The following is a 27,212-nucleotide window of genomic DNA, read 5'->3' as shown; positions in this document are numbered from 1 at the left end:
TGCAAAGCACAGCCTAAGGGCAAGGTGAGTATATTGTTTCTTAAAATGTTTTATTAGTCAGTTGTCCAAGGAGGTTCAGAGTGGTGACTCATAAATGGGCATTCTTTGCTTTAAAGGGCAGCTGTTGATGCTAACATTAAAATGCCACCACCAAAGAGTTCTGGTTTAATCTAGTGTCCTTTCTTCGTTCTTACAGTTTGCTGGAACTGATGTACCGTGATGCTGGTACAAATGAAGGCCAGTAAGGAAACGATGACAGATTAAAATAAACTGTGGAAAAGAAAGAGGGAGGGGAGAGGAGGCAGCTCTCTCATTGTTTCTCATTGCCTGGGGACCATTGTACAAGTGTATAGATAAGACTGGGACTGAAACTCTGAGAATTATCTTCTGTTCACTGTGACATTGCCTGTCAATGAATAACATGCTCTGTCACAAGATAGATAAGGCATATTAAAGTCACTCAGTAGAAACAATAATAGATTCCTAATAAAGAACGAAGATGCTCTCTTTCAAAAGGATGATTATAAAATACTCCAGAGGAGTTCTTCACATTGCCTCAATAACGTTCCTTTATTTTCCACAGGGAACGAAAGACCATGCTTTCACATAATACCATGGTGAAGGAGAGAAAACAGCAAGCATCAGCCATCATGAAGGAAATCCATGGAAATGGTATCAGTGAAAATCCTTTTTTAGCATTACTCTAGCTCAGCATTAACAAAGATCCTTCCTGATGATATTTAATATTCTATAGTTTACTTCCTTTAAATTCTTGCTATTCTGTCATAACAAACCTGGAGCTCTAGGGGATGTAGAAAAGCCTATGGTAACTAATCCTTTTGTAGTCATCCTTTCTCATCTGAAAGCTATTTTCAGATGAACAACTGCTCTAAAGGAATGAAGCAATCTGACAGCTGATGTACATTCTGCTTGGCTTGCCTTTCACATTTCACATTATAAGTTAATATCACTCTCAATTCCTTTTTTTGGACAGGTCTCATACTTGTCTTCATGGTCCAACCCACATGGCATATCTTGCTTTCTTTTACCTTATATATTACATAAAACATTAAAAATATATTTTATCATCTTTTTTGTACAAAAACTCTTAAGTTGGAATTCAGATTGTGAATTTCTATAACCCCTAAACCAGTCTTCATATTTAGTAATTGGTTTACTAAGATATTTTCAATAGAAATCTACTTTTATTTATGATGTCTAGGGAAATATAAAGTTTATGTAGTCTCAAAGCATATGACTCAAAAAATTTAATATAAATTAGATGCAAGATGATATTCCATTCTCCTTTTCCTTAAGTTCTAGCAAATACCTCTAGAAAGCAATGCTTTATAAATTGCATTTTGATTGTTATAAAGGAAACTTTATGAGCGAAGGATAGCATCAATTTTAAAAGTGAATGGGTAGAATATCCAGATGCTTTTAAGGGCTGATTTGAGCCATTCCAGATATATCTGTGGAGTTTTCAGAATGCCTCCTTATTTCCCCTCCATTGACAAGGAATGTAACCTTTCACCTGAACACTATTGAGACCTAGAGGCATGAGATCTGGTGGGGGCAGCCGGGAACAGGGGTAAGTATAGTGTTTTCATATTTCACCTTCCATAAAGCACACTGCATAGAACCAATCAAAGACTGTTTTAGATACTCTCCATACAATGTAGACATATCTGAAGAGTCCTGTTGTTAAGTTTCGTTTTCTATTTTCTGCAATATAAAATTAGCATACTGGATTCAACTTAGTTTCCATGTTTTACTATGATGTCAGACTAGCTTGGAATAAAGTGAAAATAATTCTGAATCAGATTCCAGAACTAAACTTGTACCTGTCCAAAGTTCAGAAATTCACACTTCTTTTAAATTTTTATGCTTCTTTATAGTTCCTGGTTCAGGTAGTTTACTTGAAATTGTTTTTATAGTTTTCCTGATCAACAAGGAAAAACTGGATGAACACTTGAGTTTGAGAATAAATTATTTACCTTAAAACTGGACTTGAGATAAGTTATTTTTTAATTGCATTCTAATCATTAATCAATTGATCCATTTAATGTATTCCCAGTTTAAATCATGTGTTGGATTCTACTCTATGTTAGTCCTGACATAGACCTACAAGGGTAAGAATATTTTTTTCTTTTTCTTATAACGTAAATTTTGTGTTTATGAAAATAAAGAAAAAATACAATTCTATCTCAAGGGGAAAAAACCCTCCAAACTATTATCTTACCACCAGTAGGTCCTGGCCATGTAAAGTCTGCCGAAGCCTCCCTCTCAAGTCATGGGTAGATTTCCAACCCCCTTAAGTGGAGTCACATGCTCTGCCTGTGTTTGGAGGTCAAGTATCCAGATAATGCAGAATGATCGCAGACTTTCTTAACTCATCTCAGATAAAATAGCTGTAGTACTTTATGAAACAGCTTAAATAATTTCCCTCTCTTATTTCCTCTGACATCTTATATGGAATTTTACTATTTGTGTATGATATGGTGTCCAGAGATCCAGAGCTAGGGAAGTGTCGTGGATGCCGAGATGAGACAGACTACAAAGAAACCTTTTCGGGAATAATCCTCCAAACTTTCAAATACTTCACAGCAGTAAAAATCTGGATGATTTAAGATAGAGCATGCAACTGTTTCGATCTTAATTATAACACAGTAAATCAAACTTGGGTTGGATCTTCCCTTATAAAACTGAACAGATAAGGATGTTTTCAAAGCCCTCCTTCTCTCCTTGTGCATCAGGACTTTTTTTCTTTTGTACATTGTAACTCCTTTATTTTTTATATCACTTTTCAAAAACATTTAGCCTGGAGAAGGATGAAACGTGACAATGAACTGACTAAATGGGTTGTCTTTTAACATGAACTGCAAGTTCACTCCAGTTCTTGTCGTTTGGGAGAGACACTATAGCTGGTGAAACTTTGAGATCAATCGGTAGGAAAATGTAAGAATCAAAAAAGGAGAGTTGTACATCAGAGCACTCATTCCATCTGAAGGAGAAATAACCGTCAAGAATTAATGAAAAATCCTACCCATCTAGACTAACATACATAGAACTGGATAGAATGAGTAAAAATGTAGATAACTACCAGCCTCTACTAACTACACCCCAAATTGTTACTCATTACAGATCCATTATGTTTGTTGTGTCAGATTATGTCCCAGCAGCAAATATACCACACTCCCAACAAATAATTAATAGAAAGTATCCCCTGACACTAAGGCTCTATTCTGTCACATCGTTACATCATTACCATCATCATGATGATCATCATCAGTATTAGAAGGAATAGAGCTGATGGTAGCAACTGTCTTGCATTACTGCTGTGAAACAAAACTTCTGTCCTTTATACAGAAGTAAGAGAACCGTGTTGCTACCATCTAACAAGTGCTATTCTAAGACAGGCAAAAATACAAAAATATTTTGCCATTATCCGTGCATGAATTAGTTGTGGGGGCAAGAATAGTTGGCTTATCAAAGTTTCATGCCCACTAGCCCTGTGCCATTTACCTTTAGTTCGTACATATTCTCTGGTATTAATCCTGTTCCTCTTCTCACTAAATCTCTCAGACTTGAATACTGGAGGAGGAAGGAGAGAGATAGGGAAGCATAAAATTATAGTGAGTGATAAGTTGACAGAAAGAGGAGGGGGAGTAAGAAGAGAAGCAGGTGATGCTCTCTAGAGACACTGGCATCTGTCCCGACGTGATGGGGAGAAGGAATTGGAGTGACAATAACCATAAGAAGAACTGGGCGTATGCTGACCCCCAGTCTTACACACAGATGTAACTGACAGGTTAGAAGAACTTCAGAAACAGGAAAGACCACAGTGCCTCGGAAGGCTGCTTCAGTCACCCTACAGTTTTTTCACTGGGGCTCTATGAGGGCTTTTTTGGGATGTTTTTTGTTTATGTTTTTAATTTTTCCCTGCATGACTGGTGAACAGCTTTTCCCAGCACACAGAAGAGGACTGAGCAGCCTGTTTTTGTGACTTCAGGAAAAGAGTTTAGCTTTGTGGTCTGAAAACAGGAAGCCTGGGTTCTAAATGGAGTGCTGTTGTTGATAGGGTACCAGGAGCCCTGGGTTCCAGACCAGACCTCAGATGCCTCATCTGAACACGAGGAGGTTGGATTTGCTGATCCATTTAATTCTAAAATTCCATGATTCTAATTTACTGAGCTCTGTGCTGCAGTCAAACATCAACATATCTGAGTTTCTCCAATAACAAAGACAATGCTAATACTGACATAAATTGCAAGGGCACTTTGAAAAGTATAGAGTGTAAAATCTAGAAATTCAGATGGAAGATTATGTGAAGACCCCTTTTGCTTTTCCTGCATCAGCATACCTTAAACTATAATGTTTTAATCAAGCCATCAATGTTAAAATTAGGATACCGAGAAGGCCTTAAATACCACAGATCAAATATGAAAAGTTTGGGGAGAAAAAGAACTTAACCTAATGCTTCAGTGTACAAGTTTATTTGTCTTCCTTGGTTTAAATTTTCACATCAGCACTCCATAACCCCAAGAAAAAAGTGTGCTTTTTTGGAAAACTGGTGTGCAGTAACATCTTGTGAATTCATAAGATTTTTTGAGCATGCCATAGGTTTCTAAACTTCTATAAAGGTCCTTCAGGAAAGTAGCAGCAGAGAGCTAGAATAAATTCTAGTTACTGTCCAAGTAGAAATCACGGTATTAAGTCCAACCATACAATTCTATCATCCTAGTTTCTTTGTTGTCTTTTTCACTCTAATATGCTGTACATGTGCATTTCATAAACAGTACTAGATGACTGTGTAATTCCAAATTGTGTAATTCAATATATTGGTAATCTCATTTCTTAAATGTTTAAAAAGTTACAGTTATTAAATGATAATATTTTATAGTAAGTTTTTGAAAACTTTATAAAATAGCTGTAGAACTCAAATCAAAGCAAAGAGATATAAAATAGGAAATTAAAGAATCTCAGATGGATTTCAAAATCAACTTTTTAATGCAAAGAAAATTATTAATGACCTTATTATCAACTGTAGTCTTTTCAGGCATTATTCAAAATCACAGTCTGGACTATTATCTTTCATGTAATATGTATATGTGTATGTTACATTTTGAAATAAAGCATATTTTATTGACAATTATTCAATCCACTCAGGCCAACTATCTGTATACAAGCAGAAGAGACCTGTGCAAGTACAAAGAAAAATCACTGGCCTCAGGCTTCTAAGTAAATCAATAGGACCACCCTAGAGCAAGTCAGTTTTGTTAACTCCCCTCCACTGGTTTTGCCCATTCTACCAGAATTGCAACTGCCAGGGAATTATGGGAAAAGAGTTTTTTTTTTTATTAAGATCTTTTGTCTTACTACAATTATGTGTAAATGAGTATCTATATAAACTATGAATTAGATTCACTGATCTAAGTAAATATGTAACTTTTGGTAGGATCAAAATTTCACATTATATATGTAGAACTACCTGTGCACACACAAATCATTCGATCAAGTTTCAGAACGTTAATGTATGAAATAAATATGAAAAAAAGAATGTTTCCTTTTGGAGGAACTTAAGTCCAGCGTTTGTTCATAAGACTATGCATTAATGTAAGGTTTGAAAAAGGAACTGATCACATTTTCAAAGATCACATGTTGTCTCAATAAAATGCCATTTTCCATTTGGTTTCTAATACTCATTGCAATGGGGCTCCACAGTATGAAAGGTAGAAGGAAAGTATGTACTCAAAAATAAAAATATTTGAACTTTTTAATGTAAGATTTTTTTAAATTTTTTATTGTTATGTTAATCACCATACATTACATCATTAGTTCTTGATGTAGTGTTCCATGATTCATTGTTTGTGCATAACACCCAGTGCTCCACGCAGAATGTGCCCTCTTTAATACCCGTCACCAGGCTAACCCATCCCCCCACACCCCTCCCCTCTAGAACCCTCAGTTTGTTTTTCAGAGTCCATCGTCTCTCATGGTTTGTCTCCCCCTCCGACTTACTCTCCTTCATTCTTCCCCTCCTGCTATCTTCTTCTTTTTTTTTTCTTAACATATGTTGCATTATTTGTTTCAGAAGTACAGGTCTGTGATTCAACAGTCTTGCACAATTCACAGCGCTCACCATAGCACATACCCTCCCCAATGTCTATCACCCAGCCACCCCATCCCTCCCACCCCCACCACTCCAGCACCCTGTTTGTTTCCTGAGATTAAGAATTCCTCATATCAGTGAGATCATATGATACATGTCTTTCTCTGATTGACTTTAATGTAAGATTTTAAACCTTAGTTTAACTACAGAAGTATTGCACATTTGAGGACACTACTGAGGAAGAATATTTCTAGTAGATTAAAAATTGTGGGTTTTCTGTGGAAATTAATTTGATTATGGCCAAGACCCTTAGATTATGTCTGTATCAATTTATAATTAGGTATTCAACTGTTCATAAATAATCACTGATTCTTGAAATAGTAGCCAAATACAATATATCAAGTCCTATAAAATCTTTAAAGAACAAAGGGAAAATTTTGGGTCACTATAAATAACATCAATAGGAAAGTATGCTTAGCAATAGTATTTTCAATAGATGATCTAATGCCACAAAGACAACCTTCTAATCCATCAAGGCAAGGATATGTATCCTGAATAAGTTATATCATTTATCAGGCATCCAGATTAAAAACACTGTTAAGGGCGCTTGGGTGGCTCAGATGGTTAAGCGTCTGCCTTCGGCTCAGGTCATGGTCCCAGAGTCCTGGGATCGAGTCCCGCATCGGGCTCCCTGCTCCTTGGGAGCCTGCTTCTCCCTCTGCCTCTCTCTCGCTCTCTCTCTCTGTGTCTCTCATGAATAAATAAATAAAATCTTTAAAAAAAATAAAAATAAAAACACTGTTAAGGCCCTGCAGAGGGGTTTGCACTCAAGGGCAGTGAACAGCTGGACTTGGATTCTATGTGCTCAGTTGACAGTGTTCTTCACTCTGTAAGTTTAAGTAATGAAAGTGTTCATACATTAGATTCCCCTTACAGATGGTTTGGAACTACTGCTCCAGTTATAAATTTAACTGTTGGAAGGGAAGGGAAGAAAACCCTAGAGAATTTAGATACGTCTTTTGCTGTTTGTTTATGCAAAATATGTTGACTTAACATATTCCCCTGTCTAGTACCTTGCTAGTAAATACTTAACAACTGGGTCTTTGGGGCGGGGCGGGGGGGAAATGCCTTGGTTTCCAGAGTTTGCCAATTTCTATGGTATAAATACACCCACCACGACCAATTTCAAGCTACCATCAGGAAGGCACTGAATGGAAATTTAGGAAAATATGTGCAGTAATATGTTATATAGTATTTCCACCATACACATACAAACAGATAGAAATAACATTAGAAGCATAGGTAATAGCAAAATGCAGTAAGAAGACTTAAAAAGTGATATGTTTTGAGTATTTATTGCTTTGTTTTTAAATACTTTTTCTAACTATTAAATTTATATAATTTAATTTTAATTAGGGCTCTGTTTACTGAAGTTAACTACTGGCTCACAGAGTTCTTGAAAATTTATCAGTCAACGCTTGTGAGCCAGTAGAAGCTTGCTCTAGTGCTGACTTATCATCCAGTATTTCTGGCCCCAGAGGTCCTTAATACTTTCAGATGGCCACTCAAAGCCAGTTAACTCACTGTCTATCACAGAGTAGGAGGGAGAAAATGCAGGCTTAGAGGAAGTGGAATGGAGTATGATGAATAAGAAAAGAGGTTGAGTGTCCATTATTTTATGCACCTCCTCCTTTTTCCTTTTTGTCTCTTATTTCTCCTCTCTTATGATACAAATTTACTAGTAATAACAGACTGTGCCAGCTGATTAGTAGGTAAGTTCTTCATGGCTCTTACTGAACATCTATTCCTTGTAGGAGCTTGAGTCCCTGCTCGGTGGGGAGTCTGCTTCTCCCTCTCCCTCTGCCCTTCCCCAGCTTGTGCTCTCTCTCTCTCGCTTGAGTGATGGTTCTGGTACTTTGCTAAAAAGGAGTGAATGTATCTTACGAAACCAGATGAGTCCGTGACCAGCAGGATATCCATTTTTTTTTTAAATTTTTTATTGTTATGTTAATCACCATATATTACATCATTAGTTTTGGGTGCAGTGTTCCATGATTCATTGTTTGTTCATAACACCCAGTGCTCCATGCAGAACGTGCCCTCCTCAATACCCATCACCAGGCTAACCCATCCCCCTACCCCCCTCCCCTCTAGAACCCTCAGTTTGTTTTTCAGAGTCCATCATCTCTCATGGTTCGTCTCCCCCTCTGACATACTCCCCTTTTCTTCCTCTCCTGTTATCTTCTTCTTTTTCTTTTTTCTTAAAATATGTTGCATTATTTGTTTCAGAAGTACAGATCTGTGATTCAACAGTCTTGCACAATTCACAGCGCTCACCGTAGCACATACCCTCCCCAATATCTATCACCCAGCCACCCCATCCCTCCCACCCCCAACCACTCCAGTAACACTCAGTTTCTTTCCTGAGATTAAGAATTCCTCATATCAGTGAGGTCATGTGATACATGTCTTTCTCTGATTGACTTATTTCACTCAGCATAACACCCTCCAGTTCCATCCACGTCGTTGCAAATGGCAAGATCTCATTCCTTTTGATGGCTGCATAATATTCCATTGTGTATATATACCACATTTTCTTTATCCATTCATCTGTCGGTGGGCATCTTGGCTCTTTCCACAGTTTGGCTATGGTGGACATTGCTGCTATAAACATTGGGGTACACGTACCCCTTCGGGTCCCTACATTTGTATCTTTGTGGTAAATACCCAGTAGTGCAATTGCTGGATCAAACGGTAGCTCTAATTTCAACTGTTTGAGGAACCTCCATACTGTTTTCCAGAGGGGTTGCACCAGCTTGCATTCCCACCAACAGTGTAGGAGGGTTCCCCTTTCTCCACATCCCCGCCAACATCTGTCGTTCCCTGACTTGTTAATTTTAGCCATTCTGACAGGTGTGAGGTGGTATCTCATTGAGGTTTTGATTTGGATTTCCCTGATGCCAAGCGATGTTGAGCACTTTTTCATGTGCCTGTTGGCCATTTGGATGTCTTCTTTGGAGAAATGTCTGTTCATGTCTTCTGCCCATTTCTTGATTGGATTATTTGTTCTTTGGGTGTTGAGTTTGATAAGTTCTTTATAGATTTTGGATACTAGCCCTTTATCTGATATGTCATTTGCAAATATTTTCTCCCATTCTGTTGGTTGTCTTTTGGTTTTGTGGACTGTTTCTTTTGCTGTGCAGAAGCTTTTTATCCTGATGAAATCCCAATAGTTCATTTTTGCCCTGGCTTCCCGTGCCTTTGGCGATGTTTCTAGGAAGAAGTTGCTGCAGCTAAGGTCGAAAAGGTTGCTACCTGTGTTCTCCTTTAGGATTTGGATGGACTCCTGTCTCACGTTTAGGTCTTTCAACCATTTGGAGTCTATTTTTGTGTGTGGTGTAAGGAAATGGTCCAGTTTCATTCTTCTGCATGTGGCTGTCCAATTTTCCCAACACCATTTGTTGAAGAGACTGTCTTTTTGCCATTGGACATTCTTTCCTGCTTTGTCAAAAATAAGTTGACCATAGAGTTGAGGGTCCATTTCTGGGCTCTCAATTCTGTTCCATTGATCTATGTGTCTGTTTTTTGTGCCAGTACCATACTGTCTTGATGATGACAGCTTTGTAATAGAGCTGGAAGTCCGGAATTGTGATGCCGCCAGCTTTGCTTTTCTTTTTCAGTATTCCTCTGGCTATTCTGGGTCTCTTCTGGTTCCATACAAATTTTAGGATTATTTGTTCCATTTCTTTGAAAAAAGTGGATGGTATTTTGATGGGGATTGCATTGAATGTGTAGATTGCTCTAGGTAGCATTGACATCTTCACAATGTTGATTCTCCCAATCCATGAGCATGGAACGTTTTTCCATTTCTTTGTGTCTTCTTCAATTTCTTTCCTGAGTATTTTATAGTTTTCTGAGTACAGATCCTTTGCCTCTTTGGTTAGATTTATTCCTAGGTATCTAATGGTTTTGGGTGCAATTGTAAATGGGATAGACTCCTTGATTTGTCTCTCTTCTGTCTTGTTGTTGGTGTATAGGAATGCCACTGATTTCTGTGCATTGATTTTATATCCTGCTACTTTACTGAATTCCTGTATGAGTTCTAGCAGTTTTGGGGTGGAGTCTTTTGGGTTTTCCACATACAGTATCATATCATCTGCAAAGAGTGAGAGTTTGACTTCCTCTTTGCCGATTTGGATGCCTTTGATTTCTTTTTGTTGTCTGATTGCTGTGGCTAGGACTTCTAATACTATGTTGAATAGCAGTGGTGAGAGTGGACATCCCTGCCGCGTTCCTGACCTTAGGGGAAAAGCTCTCAGCCTTTCCCCATTGAGAATGATATTCGCTGTAGGTTTTTCATAGATGGCTTTTATGATATTGAGGTATGTACCCTCTATCCCTATACTCTGAAGAGTTTTGATCAAGAAAGGATGTTGTACTTTGTCAAATGCTTTTTCTGCATCTATTGAGAGGATCATATGATTCTTGTTCTTTCTTTTGTTAATGTATTGTATCACATTGATTGATTTGCGGATGTTGAACCAGCCTTGCAGCCCAGGAATAAATCCCACTTGGTCGTGGTGAATAATCCTTTTAATGTACTGTTGGATCCTATTGGCTAGTATTTTGGTGAGAATTTTTGCATCCATGTTCATCAAGGATATTGGTCTGTAATTCTCTTTTTTGATGGGGTCTTTGTCTGGTTTTGGGATCAAGGTAATGCTGGCCTCATAAAATGAGTTTGGAAGTTTCCCTTCCATTTCTATTTTTTGGAACAGTTTCAGGAGAATAGGTATTAATTCTTCTTGAAATGTCTGATAGAATTCCCCTGGGAAGCCATCTGGCCCTGGGCTTTTGTTTCTTGGGAGATTTTTGATGACTGTTTCAATTTCCTTAGTGGTTATAGGTCTGTTCAGGTTTTCTATTTCTTCCTGGTTCAATTTTGGTAGTTGATACATCTCTAGGAATGCACCCATTTCTTCCAGGTTATCTAATTTGCTGGCATAGAGTTGCTCATAATATGTTCTTATAATTGTTTGTATTTCTTTGGTGTTGCTTGTGATCTCTCCTCTTTCATTCATGATTTTGTTGATTTGGGTCATTTCTCTTTTCTTTTTGATCAGTCTGGCCAGGGGTTTATCAATCTTGTTAATTCTTTCAAAGAACCAGCTCCTAGTTTCGTTGATCTGTTCTACTGTTCTTTTGGTTTCTAGTTCATTGATTTCTGCTCTGATCTTTATGATTTCTCTTCTCCTGCTGGGTTTAGGCTTTCTTTGCTGTTCTTTCTCCAGCTCCTTTAGGTGTAGGGTTAGGTTGTGTATTTGAGACCTTTCTTGTTTCTTGAGAAAGGCTTGTATTGCTATATACTTTCCTCTCAGGACTGCCTTTGCTGTATCCCAAAGATTTTGAACAGTTGTGTTTTCATTTTCATTGGTTTCCATGAATTTTTTTAATTCTTCTTTAATTTCTTGGTTGACCCATTCATTCTTTAGTAGGATGCTCTTTAGCCTCCATGTATTTGAGTTCTTTCCGACTTTCCTCTTGTGGTTGAGTTCTAGTTTCAAAGCATTGTGGTCTGAAAATATGCAGGGAATGATCCCAATCTTTTGGTACCGATTGAGACCTGATTTGTGACCTAGGATGTGATCAATTCTGGAGAATGTTCCATGGGCACTAGAGAAGAATGTGTATTCCGTTGCGTTGGGATGGAATGTTCTGAATATGTCTGTGAAGTCCATTTGGTCCAGTGTGTCATTTAAAGTCTTTATGTCCTTGTTGATCTTTTGCTTAGATGATCTGTCCATTTCAGTCAGGGGGGTGTTAAAGTCCCCCACTATTATTGTATTGTTGTCATTCTGTTTCTTTGCTTTTGTTATTAATTGCCTTATATAATTGGCTGCTCCCATGTTCGGGGCATAGATATTTACAATTGTTAGATCTTCTTGTTGGATAGACCCTTTAAGTAGGATATAGTGTCCTTCCTCATCTCTTATTACAGTCTTTGTTTTAAAATCTAGTTTGTCTGATATAAGGATTGCCACCCCAGCTTTCTTTTGGTGTCCATTAGCATGGTAAATGGTTTTCCACCCCCTCACTTTCAATCTGGGGGTGTCTTTGGGTGTAAAATGAGTCTCTTGCAGACAGCATATGGATGGGTCTTGTTTTTTAATCCAATCTGATAGCCTGTGTCTTTTGATTGGGGCATTTAGCCCATTTACATTCAGGGTAACTATTGAAAGGTATGAATTTAGTGCCATTGTATTACCTGTAAGGTGACTGTTAACTGTCTGTTGTCTGTGTTCGTTTCTGCTCTTTGCTGCTTTTAGGTTCTCTCTTTGCTTAGAGGACCCCTCTCAATATTTCTTGGAGGGCTGGTTTCGTGTTTGCAAATTCCTTTAGTTTTTGTTTGTTCTGGAAGCTTTTTATCTCTCCTTCTATTTTCAATGATAGCCTAGCTGGATATAGTATTCTTGGCTGCATATTTTTCTCGTTTAGTGCTCTGAAGATATCTTGCCAGTCCTTTCTGGCCTGCCAGGTCTCTGTGGATAGGTCTGTTGCCAATCTAATGTTTCTACCATTGTAGGTTACATATCTCTTCTCCCGAGCTGCTTTCAGGATTTTCTCTTTGTCTCTGAGACTCGTAAGTTTTACTATTAGATGTCGGGGTGTTGACCTATTTTTATTGATTTTGAGAGGGGTTCTCTGTGCCTCCTAGATTTTAATGCCTGTTTCCTTCCTCACATTAGGGAAGTTCTCTGCTATAATTTGCTCCAATATACCTTCTGCCCCTCTCTCTCTCTCTTCTTCTTCTGGGATCCCAATTATTCTAATGTTGTTTCGTCTTATCGTATCACTTATCTCTCGAATTCTGCCCTCGTGATCCTGTAGTTGTTTCTCTCTCTTTTTCTCAGCCTCTTTATTTTCCATCATTTGGTCTTCTATATCGCTGATTCTCTCTTCTGCCTCATTTAGCCTAGCATTTAGTGCCCCCATTTTTGATTGCACCTCATCAATAGCCTTTTTGATTTCGATTTGGTTAGATTTTAGTTCTTTTATTTCTCCAGAAAGGGTTTCTCTAATAACTTCCACGCTTTTTTCAAGCCCAGCTAGTATCTTTAAAGTCATGATTCTGAACTCTAGGTCCGACATCGTACTAATGTCCGTATTGAGTAGGTCCCTGGCTGATGGTACTACCTCTTGTTCTTTTTGCTGAGGTGATTTCTTTTGTCTTGTCATTTTGTCCAGAGGAGAATAGATGAATGAGAGAACAAAAGGCTAACAGGTTTACAACGTCCCCAGCAAATATACTGTATACAAATCAGAAAAGACCTGAAACCAGGGGAAAAGAAAGGGAAAGAAAGAAAAAAGAAAGAGAAAAAGAAAAAAAAAAAAGAAAAAAAGATAAAAACAAAAACAAAACAATTCAAAAAAGGCAGAATATGATCAAATATGATCAGGCTAGTGCATAGATCAGTGCCACACACTAGATTTTGGGCGTATTTTGGTCTGTTAGAAAAAAGTGCCTCCTAAAATTTTAAAGGAAGAAAGACATATATGTACAAAATAAGGGTTGATACAATGAAGGGATGGAAGATGACTGTAAAGATGAAAATTATAAAAGATTTTATAAAAGGACTTGGTAAGATAAGTTGTTTGAAAAAAAGAAAGAAGATTTAAGGAAAAAAAAAAAAGGAAAAAGGGAGAGAATGTGATCAGGCAGGAGACTAGAACAAAGCCATACACTAGTGGTTTAGGGTATATTTTGATCTGTTAGAAGAAACTGTACCTCAAAATTTTAAAGAGAGAACAACTTATATATATATGCCAAAAACAAGGATAACTACTATGAAGGGATAAAATATGACTCTAAAAATGAAAAAAAAAATAAAAAATGTTTTTTTTTTTTAAAAGGGATTTATAAGATGTTGGTTGAAAAAGGGAAAAAGAAAAATAAAAAAAAGTCAACAAAAATTAACTTTGATGAAATAATGAATCATGGTAAAAAAAAAAAAAAAAAGAAGCCATGAATCTATGTGCAGTATTCCCCTAGCGCTGGAGTTCTCCTATTCTCCTTGATCGATCAACTTGGTCTTGGCTTGCTGGCTGTTTGTGTTGATCTTCTGGGGGAGGGGCCTGTTGCTGTGGTTTCCAAATGTCTTTGCCAGAGGCAGAATTGCCCCGCCCTTGTCGGTCCGGGCTAAGGAAGCTGCTCCAGTTTGCTCTCAGGAGCTTTTGTTCCCTGCAAGCTCTCGGTACAGCTTTGGAGGACCAGGGCGAAAATGGCGGCCTCCCAGTCTCCGCCCGGAGGAGCCGAGAACTCGGGGCCCCACTCCTCAGTGCGCCCCCAGAGAAAAGCAGTCACTCCCGTGTCCCCGGTCTCCGGCCGCACTCCGCGCTCACCCGGCCTGTGATCGAGCGTTGCTATCTCTGGCACCCGACCCAGCTCGGAGTCTCCAAACCCAGCAGATCCCTGCAGTGCGTTCCCGCACCGCTCCTCCCCGGGAAGGAAGGGGAGTCTCCCCGGATCTGCTGCTTGTTGGGTCCTTGCTGGGGGAGCCGTGCCCCGACTGGGCCGCAGATCACAGTTTATGGCAACCCCGAGCTGAGAGCCCGCGACTCTGCTCCGTATCTGCAGCCGGCTTCCCCGCCCCGACACCTGGGAGCTCTGCCGCACTCAGGCACCCCCGGTCTCTCTGTGACCCCAAGGGTCCTGAGACCACACTGTCCCGGGAGGATTCCACCCCCCGCTTAGCCACTGCAGCGACGTCCCTCCGCGGAGCCAACTTTTAAAAGGTCCGATTTTGTGCTCCGCGGCTCTAGCACTTGCCAGAAGCGGCCGGCGGAGGCCCCTCCCCCGCCGTCTATCCTCCCGAATATCGCCTCGGATTCACTTCTCCGCACGTCCTACCTTCCAGTAAGTGGTCGCTTCTCTGTTCAGATAGCTGTTGCTACTCTCCTGTTCGATCTCCTGTTGAGTTCGTAGGTGTTCAGAATGGTTTGATCCCTATTCAGCTGAATTCCTGAGACCAGACAAAATCTAGGTCTCCTACTCCTCCGCCATCTTGCTCCGCCCCCCAAATAGAAGCAGGATATCCATTTTTGTTATAGCCCTGCTCTCTGTTCTTTCCTCTTTGAGGACCCTACTGCTGGGCTTTTAGGCTGGTCTTCCTCACTCTTCCTTATGACTCCCATCTTGATATAGTTTTTGGACCTACATCAGTGAAATGAAGATCTCAAGAGAATAACTATATCTGCATGCTTTTAGCTGAAAATAAGAGAAAGTCAGAAGCCAACTAGCTTAAACAATAAAGGGAATTTATGGCTCATATATCTGAAAAGTTCAGAGGTGATCTGGTAGGGCTTCATCTAGCCACTCAAGTATGCTGCCAAGGAATCTCTGGTTTTCTGTCTCTGTTTAGATTTCCTTGGGGTAAGCTTCATCCCAAGCCTGGCTCTATCATTCTACCAAGTACTTGCCAATAGTTTCCTGGGCAATATACTTCCGTGCTTACACGCAGCAGGATAAAGAAAGCATCTTTGGCACAACATGCACAGAGAAAAGTCCTGATATTCACTCTCATTGACCTGGATCAGGTCTCATACTTGTTTCTGAATCAATCACCAAGCTGATCAACTCTGGTCAAACACACCCCAGGGACCAGCGGGATGGAATCTACTTAAGTCATGTGGTTATTTCAGAAACGTTGGTGGAATCAGTTAATATCGGGGGGACTTTAAAAGAGGGAAATGAGATAAAAACATTTTCTCAAATTTCTGTCTGGAGTCACAGAATTAAACTTATGCCATAGCTTAGAATTTAGAAGATATAGAAATTAATATAATAATATGTTATTCCTTTTTCTAACACCTCTATTTTCATTTAACTATTTGTAATGACTCAAAACAGTAACAGAAATGGGGAGGAAGAAAAGAGCTGCATTTCTGTTTCAGTTTCTTTATGGAAAATCTTCGTAGCCTTCATTGTAAGGAGAAAGATTCTATAACTATGAAGATTGTCATCTCCACATTTTTTAGTGGTTGCCTGCTTTGGGGCATTTTTCATTTCCTCAAAATGTCCCATTAGAAAGGTTTTTCAGGAAAAACCTAAATGTGTTTAAAAACATTATTTGTAATATATCACATTATATAGAATATGTATTTCTAGAAAAGTTCAATGGAAAAAAATCTGTAGATTTTGATTTTTTGTGTTACTATTTCATTCTCTCTCTCTCTCTCTCTCTCATTGCTAACTGAATTGTTTTGAGAAACATTTAAAGAGATTCCCCCTTTCCATAACTGCACTAAGTATAAGCAATACTGTTTCTTCTATCCTTTGTATCTAAAGGGAACTTGCTATTTTGATTATAGAATCAAAAAGTTGGGCACCTAGGTGGCCCAGTTGGTTAAGCATCTGCCTTCAGCTCAGGTCATGATCCCAGGACCCTGGGATGGAGCCCCACGTGGGGGTCCCTGCTCAGTGGGGAGTCTGCTTCTCCCTCTCCCTCTGCCCTTCCCCAGCTTGTGCTCTCTCTCTCTCTCTCCTTCTCTCTCTCTCTCAAATAAACAAAATCTTATTTAAAAAAAGGATCAAAAAGTTGAAAGAGCCCACCTTGTCACTCTCTTTAGAATATGGAGGTATATATTCATAGGTATGTTGAAAAAGAACCTAGCTTCTCCTTCCATGTTCCAAGCACACAGTAACAAAGATTCCAAACACTTGCAAATAGATGAAGGCAAATATTCCCTGTAGAACTCAACAGGTTTGGCAAGCAAATCCCAGGCAACTGTTATAAAACACCCTCATTTATTTTGCTCTGTTCCTCCTATTCCTTTTTCGTAGGCAGTCCCTGCCATCCCTGGGGATTGTAAAGCATAGCTTTTTTTTTTTTTTTTTTTTTTTCATACTGGAGAGCAGACAAAGCTGCTCCTCTTGCATTAGAAGGGGCCATGAATTTTTTCAATTAAATTTTTTTTAATAATACACTTTTTTTAGAGCAGTTTTAGGTTTACAGAAAAACTAAGCAGAAAGTAGAATGTTCCCATATACCCCTTCTCCTCCCAATACATAGTTTCCCCTATTATTGATGTGTGATGTACTGGTTATGGCTGATGAACGAATATTGATACACTATTAAACACTAAAGTCCAGGGGCACCTGAGTGGCTCAGCTGGTTAAGCATCCAACTCTTGGTTTCGGCTGGGCTCATGAACTCGGGGTCCTGGGATCAAGCCCTGAGTTGGCTCTGCACTCAGTGTGGAGTCTGCTGGATGTTGTCTCCCTCTCCCTCGCTCTCTCTGTACCTCCCCTGCTCATGCACACACACACACACTCTCTCTCTTTCTCTAAATTAAGTAAATAAGATCTTAAAAAAAACAAAAACACTAAAGTCGATAGTTTACATTAGGGGTCACTCTTTGTGTTGTAGTGTTCTATGGGCTTTCACGAATGCATAATGTCATATATCTGCCATTATAGTATCATGGGGAATAGTCTCACTGCCCTAGAAATCCCTTGTACTCTTCCTGTTTATCCCTATTACCTCCCCTCAAGCCCTTGGCAACCACTGATTCTTTTACCGTCTTCCAGGGTTTTGCCTTTTCCAGAATGCCATGTAGTTGGAACCATACAGTGTGTGGCCTTTACAGACTAGCTTTTTTCACTTAGCAGTTTACACTTAAGGATTATTCATATCTTTTTATGGCTTTGTAGCTTTTTTTTTTGAGATAATTGTAGTTCATATGCAATTGTAAGAAATAATACAGAGCTATCCCATCATGTACCCTTTCCTAATTTCCCCCAAGGTAACGTCTTGCAAAGCTATAGTATACTATCACAACCACAATATTGTCATTAATAGTCAAGAAACTCCTGCCAATTACTACTCTGTTCTTTATTTCTCTCTCTATATTTTTTCATTTCAAGAATGCTATATAAATGATACACACACACACACACACACACACACACACACACACAGTGTATAACCTTTGGAGGTTGGCTTTTTTCCACTCAGTGTAATTCTCTGGAGATATGTCCAGGAGATGTATATTTCAATAGTTTATTCCTTTTTATTCCTGAGTACCATGGTATGGATGGACCACAATGTTTTTAACCATTTACCCATTGAAGTACGTCCGGATAATTTCTGTTTTGTTTTTAATTAAGAATAAAGCTGCTATGAAAATAAAATTTAAAAAAAGAATAAAGCTGCTATGAATATTTGTACATAGCTTTTTGCGTGAACATGAGCTTTCATTTTACTGGAATAAATGCCCAGTATTACTGTTAGTTCTACAGTAGGTTTTTAACAGAAACTACTAAGTTACTTTCTAGAGTGGCTGTACCATTCTACATTTCCAACAGCAATATATGAGTGATCCAGTTTCTCCACACCCTCCCCAGCATTAGAAGCTATCACTATTTTTCATTTTAGCCATTCTGATAGTGACATTGCCATTATGGTCTTAATTTGCATTTCTTTAATTTGAATTGACTGATGATGTTGAACATTTTTGTATGCTTATTTGCCATCTGTATTTCTTCTTTGGTGAAATGTCTCTTCATGTTTTTGTCCCATGTTCTAATTGGATTGTTTGCATTTTTACTGGTGAGTTTTGAAAGTTCTTTATATATTCTAGCTTGTTGTCAAATACGCTTTCCCACTCTGTAGCTTGTCTTCTCATCCTTGTAAAAGTCGTTCTCAGAGCAAAAGTTTTTAATTTTGATGAAGTCCTATTTACCAATTTTTCCTCTAATGAATTGTGGTGTCAAGTTCAATAGTGTTTTGCCCAGCCCTCGATCCCAACGGTATAATCATGTAATTTTTCTTCTCTAGCCTGTTAGTATTGTAGAATATATTGATTTTTTGAATATTGAACCAGTCAGTATCCCTGGGATAAACCCCACTTATTCATGGTATAGAATAATTTTTATATATTGTTGAATTCTAATTATTAATATTTTGTTAAGGATTTTTACTTCTATATGCATGGAGAATATTGGTCTGTAGCTTTCTTTTTGTGTGTTGTCTTTAGTTTTGGTATCAGGGTAATATTAGCTTAATAAATAAATTGGGAACTATTCTCTCATCTTCTATTTTCAGGTAGAGATTATGAATTGGGTGTTAATTTTTGAAATGTTTGGTAGAATTCTCCAGTGAAATTATCTACTCTAAAGATTTCTTTTTTGGGAGATTTTAAAATTATAAATTTGATTGTTTTGTATTTATAGGATTAATCAACTTCTCTACTTCATATTGGTGAGATAGGATACTTTGTGCTTTTCAAAAATTGGTGAATTTTTTTTAAGCTTTCAAATTTATGTGAATTTATGTATACAATTTTTCACAGTATTCTTTTATTATCCATTTGCTATCTACAGTGTGTGTAGTTCCTGTAGTTCCTTCTTTTGTTCTTAACATCGGTAATTTGTGTCTTTTATATTTTTGTCTGTGTCAGTCTAGTTAGAGATTTGTCAATTCTATTTATCTTTCAAAACTCAACCCCATGCTTAACTGGTTTTTTATTTCAGCGGTTATCTTTGTTATATCCTTCCTTCTGCTTGCTTTAGGTTGATTTTGCTCTTCTTTTTCTAGGGTTTTGTTTTTTGTTTTTGTTTTTTCTTTTGAGAAAGAGAGATAACACATGTGTACATGCGTGCAAACCAGCAGGTAAGTGATGAAGGGCAGAGGAAGAGGGAGAGAGAGAATCTTAAGCAGGCTCCATGCTCAAGGCAGAGTCCCCCTCGGGGTTTGATCTAGGGTCATGATCTGAGCCGAAACCAAGAGTCTGACACTTAACTGACTGAGCTACCCAGGTGCCCCCTTTATCTAGGTTTTTAAGGTAGAAGCTTAGATTATTCATTTAAGACTTCTTATTTTTTTTAATGTATACATTTAGTGCTATAAATGTCCCTCTCAGCACTGCATTAACTGTGTCCCATAAACTTTGACATGCTTTATTTTCATTTTCATTCAGATCAATGATTTTTTTTTATTTCCCTTGAGACTTCCTCTTTGACCCATGGATTATTTAGAAATATGTTGTTTAGTTTCCAAATGCTTAGAGATTTTCCTATTATCTTTCTGTTACTAATTTCTAATGTGATTCCGTTGTAAACAGAAATCATATTCTGCACAATTTTAACTCTTTTAAATTTGTTAAGGTTTATTTTATGGCCCCGGATATGGTCTACCTTGGTATATGTTCCATGGGCACTTGAAAAGAACGTGCATTCTATTGTTGTTCAGCAGAATCTAATTCTATAAATGTCAATTTGATCTTCCTGGTAAATGGTATTATTGAGTCCTCTTACAACCTTGCTGATTTTCTGTCTGTTGTTCTATCCTTTGTTGAGAGAGGGATGTTGAAGTCTCCAACTATAACTGTGGATTTGTCTATTTCTCCTTTCTGTCCTTTAATTCTTTTTGTTGTTGCTGTTGTTGTTTGTTGCATACACATTTAGAATTTCTAGATCTTCTTGGTGGATTGGTATTTTAATCGTTATATAATGCTTTTTCTGTCTCTGGTAATTGTCTTTGCTCTGAAATCCACTTTATTTGATATTAATATGACCACTTCTGATCTCCATGGGTTAATATTTGCTTGATATATCTTTTTCCATCCTGTTAGTTTCTTTTTTTTTTTTAAGATTTATTTATTTATTTGAGAGAGAGAGAAAGAGAGTGCATGTGTGCAAGTGGGGGAAGGGGCAGAAGGAGAAGGCAAGAGAGGATCTCAAGCAGACTCTCCGCTGAGGACAGAGCCTGACACAGGGCCCAATCTCATGGCCCTGAGATCATGACCTGAGCCAAAATCAAGAGTCAGATGCATAACCGACTAAGCCACCTAAGTGGCCATCCATCCTGTTACTTTCAACTTGCCTCTATTGTCCAACTCACAGCATATAGTTGGATCATGGTTTTTAATCCAATCTGCAATCTTTGTCTTTTAATTGGTACATTTAGAGCACTCATATTTAATGTGATTTTTGATGTGTTAGGGCTTAACCCTATCATTTTATTTTTTTGTTTTCTGTTTGTTGCCTCTGTTTTTCATTTGTTTTCTTTTTCCTATTTTTCTACGGTTTACTTGAACGTTTTTAAGATTTCCATTTCTATTTATCTATAGTGATTTCAAGTCCATCTGTAATAGCTTTTTTGGGAGTTGCTTTAAGAATTACATTACATATGCGGGGCGCCTGGGTGGCTCAGTCATTGGGCTCTGCCTTTGGCTCAGGTCATGATCCCGGGGTCCTGGGATCAAGCCCTGCATCGGGCTCCCTGCTTTGCGAGAGGCCTGCTTCTCCCTCTCCCACTCCCCCTGCTTGTGTTCCCGCTCTCACTGTCTCTCTCTCTCTCTGTCAAATAAATAAATAAAATCTTAAAAAAAAAAGAATTACATTACATAGGCATAACTTATCAAAGTCTATGGATGTCATCACTTTATCAATTCAAGTGAAGTATAGAAAACTTACTTACCTTCATGTCCCTTTATCCTCTTCTGTTTGCAATATAATTGTCTTAACTATTTCTTCTACATACATTTATAATTATATCAGAGAGTGTTACAGTTTTTGCTTCTAACGTCAAACATAATTTAGAAAACTCAAGAGGAGAAGGGAAGCTTATTGTATTTACCCACCCTGTTGCTCACTGTATTCTTTCTTTGCTCCATATTTTATTGTTTCCCTCCTGTTTAAAGGACTTCCCTTAGCTTTTTGCTATGGTCTGAATGTTTGTGTCCCCACCAAACTCATATACTGAAATCCCAATGCCCCTGTGATGGTATTAAGAGATGGAATCTTTGGAGATGATTAGGTCATGACAGTGGAGTCCTCGTGAAAGAGATGAATGCCCTTACAAAAGAGGTCCAAGAGAGCTATCTTGTCCCTTCCACCATGTGAGAACACAGCAAGAAATCTGCAATCTGCAACCCAGAAGGAGGCTTTCACCAGAACCCCAACCATGCTGGCACCTAGATCTCAGACTTCCAGCCTCCAGAACTGTGAGAAATAAATTTCTGTTGTTTAGAAGCCACTGGTCTTTGGTATTTTGTTATAGCTGCCCGAACCATTGTTTTAGGATAGGTCTCTAGGAAACAAATTCTCCTAGTTTCCCTTCATCTGAAGATGTTTTAAATTCTGCCTCATTTCTAAAGGATATTTTCACTGGGTTGACAGTTTTTTTCTTTCAGTAACTTTGTGCCACTTTCTCCTGGTTTTCATGGTTTCTGGTGATAAGTTCACTGTCATTCTCATTTTTTTTTCCCTCCCTATAGGTAAGTTGTCATTTTTCTCTGGCTGCTTTCAAGGTTTTTCATCTTTAATTTTTAGAAGTTTATAATATATCTTGTGAAGTTCTATAAATTTATCTTGTATAAGACACTCTTAGCTTCTTGAATCTGTAGATTTATCTTTCTTGCCTAATTCGGGGAGTTTTTAACCATTATTATTTTTTTTAAGATTTTATTTATTTATTTGAGAGAGAGAGAGTGAGAGAGAGAGAGCATGAGAGAGGGGAGGGTCAGAGGGAGAAGCAGACTCCCCACCAAGCAGGAAGCCCGATGCGGGGCTCAATCCTGGGACTCCAGGATCATGACCTGAGCCGAAGGCAGATGCTTAACGACTGCTTCACTGACTGAGCCACCCAGGCACCCCAACCATTATTTCTTTGAGTACTTTTCCAGCTCCACTTCCTTCTCCTCTCCTGGGACTTAAGTGACACAAATGCTCTATCTTTTGTTCTAGTCCCATTAATCCCTAAGGCTCTCTTCATCTTTTTTTCAATTTATTTTTTCCTCAGTTTTTCTTATTGGGTGATTTCTATTATTCTGTCTCCCAGTTCACAGATTTTTTTTTCCCATTCTGCCCTCTATTCTGCTACTGTCTCCATCCATTGAACAGCCATTTTTATCGTGGCTGCTTTGAAATCTTGGTTGTGTAATTTTAATATCTCAGTCATCTCATGTTGGCATCTGCCTTTTTATTCACTGGGTTTGAGATCTTCCTGTTTCCTGGTATGAAAAGATTTTTTGTTTGAGCTTGGAAATTTTCCGATTATGTTCTAAGACTCTTGCTCTTATTTAAGCCTTCTTTTTCATCTATATTGGTCTGACACTGCTTCAGCCAGGGAAGAATAGTGCTACCTCATCACTGTCAGGTGGAAGTAGAAGAGCAGGCAATTTTTATGATTAGTGGAGTTCTCTTCATGTAACATCAAAATATGTGGACAAATTGATTTTTTTCCAAAACAAAATAAGGAGAAAATTCAAGTAATTCTGTTATTTCATCCCTAACACCCCCAAAAGCTTAATTATTAGGGTTAATTTGTCACATCATCAAAGAATGTTGCCCCAATCAATCAGAATAATGAATTATTTATTTTACTAATGGCCCAATTTTTCTTCCTGTGATTTACGAGCAGTCTACAATGGCAAGAGAATTCTGTGGGTTACATAGAAATATATTCTTGATTAAAGGAGAAAATAGAAGAGTTTCATCTATTTTCAACTTTAAAAAAGTCCTTCAGGGGCGCCCGGGTGGCTCAGTCGTTAAGCGTCTGCCTTCGGCTCAGGTCATGATCCCAGGGTCCTGGGATCGAGCCCCACATCGGGCTCCCTGCTCAGTGGGAAGCCTGCTTCTCCCTCTCACTCCCCCTGCTTGTGTTCCTGCTCTTGCTATCTCTCTCTCTGTCAAATAAATAAAAAACTCTTCAAAAAAAAGTCCCTCAGTACTAAAAATAGAAAATAACAGTCGTTTACTGGACATCTCCTCTATGTAAGGATGGGGGACACAAAGACTAAAACAAAAACAAAAAAATACAAACCATTAAGTAAGTAAAATGGAATCAAGTAATTGTGGTTCATTGCTATGGAGATATGAAAAAGGCATGAATAGGGGCACCTGGGTAGCTCAGTTGAATAAGCAACTGCCTTCAGCTCAGGTCAGTCATGGTCCCAGGGTCCTGGGATCAAGTCCTTCATCAGGCTCCCTGCTGAGCAGAGAGCCTGCTTCTCCCTCTTCCACTACCCCTGCTTGTGCTCTCTCTCTCTCTCTCTCTCTGTTAAATAAATAAATAAAACCTTAAAAAAGAAAAAGAAAGAAAAAAGCATGAATAATTATGAATAGAGATTTAGTGAAGGGATTCACAGAAATATCATTAAGCTGAATCGGGAAGGATTTGTCCATTCAGTACTTACCACCTGCCTACTTCATACTAGGCTCCTGGTGGTGGCTGCAGAATGAATGGTATTTTGACAGAGATAAGGAAATGGAGTGGCATGGATGGAAGGGTAGGCATTCAAGCAACAGGGATAGCTCAAACACATAAAAACGTGGGGTGCCAAACAGAACTTATTAAAACAACTATAAGCAGTGCTGTTTGAAAACTCGTTAAATTTGGAAACACTAAATTATACTAATAGTGTTATTAGCTAACTTTCATTCACTCTTTCTTTTTTTTTTTTAAAGATTTTATTTATTTATTTGACAGAGAGAGACACAGTGAGAGAGGGAACACAAGCAGGGGGAGTGGGAGAGGGAGAGGGAGAAACAGGCTCCCCCGAGGAGCAGGGAGCCTGATGCGGGGCTCGATCTCAGGACCCTGGGATCATGACCTGAGCCGAAGGCAGATGCTCAACGACTGAGCCACCCAGGCGCTCCTCATTCACTCTTTCTATGTGCCAGGTACCATAGCTAAGTGATTTCTATGAAGCATTTTATTTAATCCTCATATCAAGCATATTCAGTAGGTATTATCTGAACTTTAGAGATGAGGAGCCTCAGGCTTAGAAAAATAAGTAACATATCTATAATCATACAGTTAGAAAGTAAGGGAGCTAGTATTCAAGCCAAACTCTGAGTAAGTTGTCTCTGTCTTACCCACTACACTAGCATATAGCAGGCAATAAATTATGGAATTTAGCAAAGCATTTAAAAATGCTTACCTTGGGGTTTTCATGCACATGAATGTTGTTTTACAGATGTAGATGGCATGCACCTGGGCAAAAAAGTCAGCATCCCCAGAGACATCATGTTGGAAGAATTATCCCATCTCAGTAACCGTGGCGCCAGACTATTTAAGATGCGACAAAGAAGATCTGATAAATACACATTTGAAAATTTCCAGTATGAAACTAAAGCACAAATAAATGTAGGTATAACTTGGTTATGTGGTATCTAAATAAACAGGTAGTACTTCTAAGTGTCTATGTATCACTAGATTCCCAAACAAGTATTCTACATATTCATTCAACATATTTTTTCTGTTGATTCTGTTAGATTTTTTTTTATGATAGTAAATAGCTTAGATGAATAAACAAAGGAAGTATTATATATGTTATGAGTATCTTTTTAGTTCTGTGGGGACATTGCAACCCCGTAAATTTGGCACTGAAAAGCTGGTATGCTCTGCTAAGGAGGGAGAGGGAGTGGAGATTGGTGGAACTAAAAGTTTCCATGGTTTTATCTCTACTAGTTAAATGTTTGGGATGGAAACACTTCCAAAGCACACAGCACTCCACAAAGTAAGTGTACGCATTTTACTGGCTGAATACATCCTGGCACTGAAACATGCCTGAGAACTACAGACGTAGTTGAGCTTCTCTCACTCAAAGCATTTACGCCACATCGTGTAGGGAAGTCTGATTCCTATTAACAACAAAACCAAGGTGGGCAAAACTCTTTAGACAAAAGTTTCCCTCAGCTGAAAGTTAATAAACAAATGAATAAATTAATTACATCATATTTTACATATTGCATTAAGACTATGTTCTTTTAAACTGTCGTGTAGAGAGATTGTCGAGGAAGAAGCTCATGGTAGAAAACAGCTAGCTTTGGGGAATTGCCTTTAAAAATAAAATACCAGGCATGAAGAATCAAAACAGAATGAAACATTGGTTCTAAATTTGAAGAGGTGGTGGAGACTACAATAAATTTCAGTTTTATTTACTGAGGGTTTCTTCTTACAGCTATGGGAAGTCTATAAGTTTACTTGTGAATTTGAACCCAAACATTTGCCAGCTTCCATCACTAATAAGTTGTTTTGAATGGACATCTCACTTCTTTACAACAAACAGATTAGTTCCACTAAGCTCTTTTATCATAATTACTAAAATACATCATAGAACCAACAACTACACCTACAAACAAAAATGTTAGTCATTCAAAAATGTCTGTTTCTCTGGTTAACAATAAATATGAGGGGACAATTTAAATGAAATAATTTCTTTTTCACATTAATCAGCTCCTTCAACATCCATAGATAAAGTTTAGTTATAACTATGAATTCAGTTAGACATTGTGAAGGATGATTTTTTGCTTGAAGTCATGGATAGATATAATGTTATGGTACTCTATAATTATGTCTAATATCTAGTTATTAAAAAATGTCTATAGCTAATACAGTGTGAGCCTAAAATAATCCCTATCCCAGCTGATGAAATCTAATTACATAATCATATTCTTTTAATAATGACAACAGCTTTAAGGAGTAGTATAAAATAAGGTGGCTTAAGGAAATTCTTTGAGAAGTCATCTACAAGTCTAGACATCTGAATAGATGAATAAATCCAGTTTTCATAACTTACACTTAACATCTCTAAGTCTATGCTTTAACTACAGTTCTGGAGGAAGGGACAATGAGTTTTTAAATGTCCTTATGAACACGACATATTCCCTCATCACCAGTATCTCAGATTATTGTCACTAACCTGTGACCAAATGTTCTGATTATACATAAAATGTAAGAATATGCCTTGATAGTTTTTCAATATTCCTAGAAAGTTGAACACTAAATAAATAAAATAGTCAAAAACAGGCATATTGAAATAAATAAATGTTGATAAGTAACAGAGCAATAAACAATAATAATGTATGCAATGAACTAGTATGTCACTGAGCTACATAACATACTGTGAAGTCTGATGAAATCTATTCTCTCTTTAGAAATGAGGAAAGTAGTGTTCAAGGAAGTATATTATTTGTCTTAAGCAACACTATAATAAAGAAGATTGAAACCCAGCTCTCAGAATTCTAGAATTCTTGGTACTGACACTTAACATGGTGTAATCAAAGGAAACTGGGCTGGAAACCAGAAGACCA

The 27,212-nt window shown here is 38.1% G+C and overlaps 1 protein-coding gene across 1 annotated transcript in view; it reads left to right on the top strand.

Moving 5' to 3' along the window:
* The first annotated feature begins 596 nt into the window (after window positions 1-596).
* Window positions 597-27,212, top strand: part of MYOZ2 (myozenin 2) — a 47,627-nt gene continuing 21,011 nt past the window's right edge. Inside the window, exons 1-2 of the mRNA XM_028087387.2 lie at window positions 597-672; window positions 25,094-25,263. Coding sequence (XP_027943188.1) covers window positions 597-672; window positions 25,094-25,263 — 246 coding nt within the window. The remainder of the gene's footprint in view (window positions 673-25,093; window positions 25,264-27,212) is intronic.

This window comes from Eumetopias jubatus, unplaced genomic scaffold, assembly GCF_037043125.1.
Source record: "Eumetopias jubatus isolate StellerSeaLion01/CBP00866 unplaced genomic scaffold, mEumJub1_p1.0 scaffold_2, whole genome shotgun sequence".
Lineage (NCBI taxonomy): Eukaryota > Metazoa > Chordata > Mammalia > Carnivora > Otariidae > Eumetopias > Eumetopias jubatus.
This window is presented reverse-complemented; position numbering and strand designations above follow the sequence as displayed.